At 44.4% G+C, this 1,922-nt stretch overlaps 1 protein-coding gene across 1 annotated transcript; it reads left to right on the forward strand.

Moving 5' to 3' along the window:
* Window positions 1-384: 384 nt before the first annotated feature.
* On the forward strand, window positions 385-1,714 carry LOC139459395 (protein kinase 4-like). Its single transcript, XM_071240849.1, has 2 exons — window positions 385-1,010; window positions 1,108-1,714. Exons 1-2 carry the CDS (start codon window positions 385-387, stop codon window positions 1,712-1,714), a joined length of 1,233 nt encoding a protein of 410 aa, XP_071096950.1.
* The last annotated feature ends 208 nt before the right edge of the window (window positions 1,715-1,922 follow it).

Consider the following 1,922-nt stretch of genomic DNA (forward strand, 5'->3'; position numbering starts at 1 on the left):
TGTGTAAGGAGGCGGAGATATTCCAGGTGACAGATGCACTGTGTATGGAGACGGAGATATCCCAGGTGACAAAGACGCAGTGTGTAAGAGGACGGAGATATTCCAGGTGACAGACTCACTGTGTTGGGAGACGGAGATATTCCAGGTGACAAAGACTCACTGTGTAAGGAGACGGAGATATTCCAGGTGACAGAGAAGCACTCTGTTGGGAGACGGAGATATCCCAGGTGACAGAGACGCACTGTGTAAGGTGACGGAGATATTCCAGGTGACAAAAACTCACTGTGTAAGAAGACAGAGATATTCCCGGTGACAGAGATGCACTGTGTAAGGAGACGGAGATATTCCAGGTGACAGAGATGCACTGTGTAAGGAGACGGAGATATGCCAGGAAACAATTCTGTTTCATGGATAGAACCTGACAAAGCCACCCTTGGAAAACAACATCACAACAAATTCGTCATCAACAAGACAACTATACAACAACACTTCCCTAGTGCTACGACAACACTTCACCAGTACAACGACAACAGTACAACACTTTACCAGTACAACGACAACAGTACAACACTTCACCAGTACAACGACAACACTTCACTAGTACAACGACCACACTCCACCAGTACAACGACAACACTTAACCAGTACAACGACAACAGTACAACACTTCACCAGTACTACGACAACAGTACAACACTTCACCAGTACTACGACAACAGTACAACACTTCACCAGTACAACGACAACAGTACAACACTTCATCAGTACAACGACAACAGTACAATACTTCACCAGTACTACGACAACAATACAACACTTCACCAGTACTACAACAACAATACAACACTTCACCAGTACCTTGACAACAGTGCAACACTTCACCAGTACTACGATAACAATACGACAACACTTCACCAGTACTACGACAACAGTACAACACTTCACCAGTACTACGACAACAGTGCAACACTTCACCAGTACTACGACAACAAGACGACAACACTTCACTAGTACTACGACAACAGTACAACACTTCACCAGTACTAAAACAACACTTCACCAGTACCTTGACAACAGTGCAACACTTCACCAGTACCTTGACAACAGTGCAACACTTCACCAGTACCTTGACAACAGTGCAACACTTCACCAGCACTACGACAACAGTGCAACACTTCACCAGCACTACGACAACAGTGAAACACTTCACCAGTACCTTGACAACAGTGAAACACTTCACCAGTACCTTGACAACAGTGCAACACTTCACCAGCACTACGACAACAGTACAACACTTCACCAGCACTACGGCAACAGTGCAACACTTCACCAGCACTACGACAACAGTACAACACTTCACCAGTACCTTGACAACAGTGAAACACTTCACCAGTACCTTGACAACAGTACAACACTTCACCAGCACTACAACAGTGCAACACTTCACCAGCACTACGACAACAGTGCAACACTTCACCAGTACTACGACAACAGTACAACACTTCACCAGTACCTTGACACACTGAAACACTTCACCAGTACTACGACAACGAGACGACAATACTTCACCAGCACTACGACAACAGTACAACACTTCACCAGTACTACGACAACAGTACAACACTTCACCAGTACTACGACAACACTTCACCACTACCTTGACAACAGTGCAACACTTCACCAGTACTACGACAACAGTACAACACTTCACTAGTACTACAACAACAATACGACAACACTTCACCAGTACTACAACAACAATACGACAACACTTCACCAGTACTACAACAGCAATACGACAACACTTCACCAGTACTACAAAAACAATACGACAACACTTCACTAGTACTACAAAAACAATACGACAACACTCCACTAGTACTACAACAACAATACGACAACACTTCACCAGTACTACAACA

This window comes from Haliotis cracherodii, unplaced genomic scaffold (assembly GCF_022045235.1).
Source record: "Haliotis cracherodii isolate W230 unplaced genomic scaffold, xgHalCrac1.p SCAF_13, whole genome shotgun sequence".
Classification (NCBI taxonomy): domain Eukaryota; kingdom Metazoa; phylum Mollusca; class Gastropoda; order Lepetellida; family Haliotidae; genus Haliotis; species Haliotis cracherodii.

Bases quoted from the DNA above. Each gene is read 5' to 3' on its own strand.
- LOC139459395 (XM_071240849.1), top strand. From the start codon at position 385: ATGCCAGGAAACAATTCTGTTTCATGGATAGAACCTGACAAAGCCACC. The intron at 1,011-1,107 runs GTACTACGACAA...CCTTGACAACAG, and splicing joins AAGACGACAACACTTCACTA to TGCAACACTTCACCAGTACC.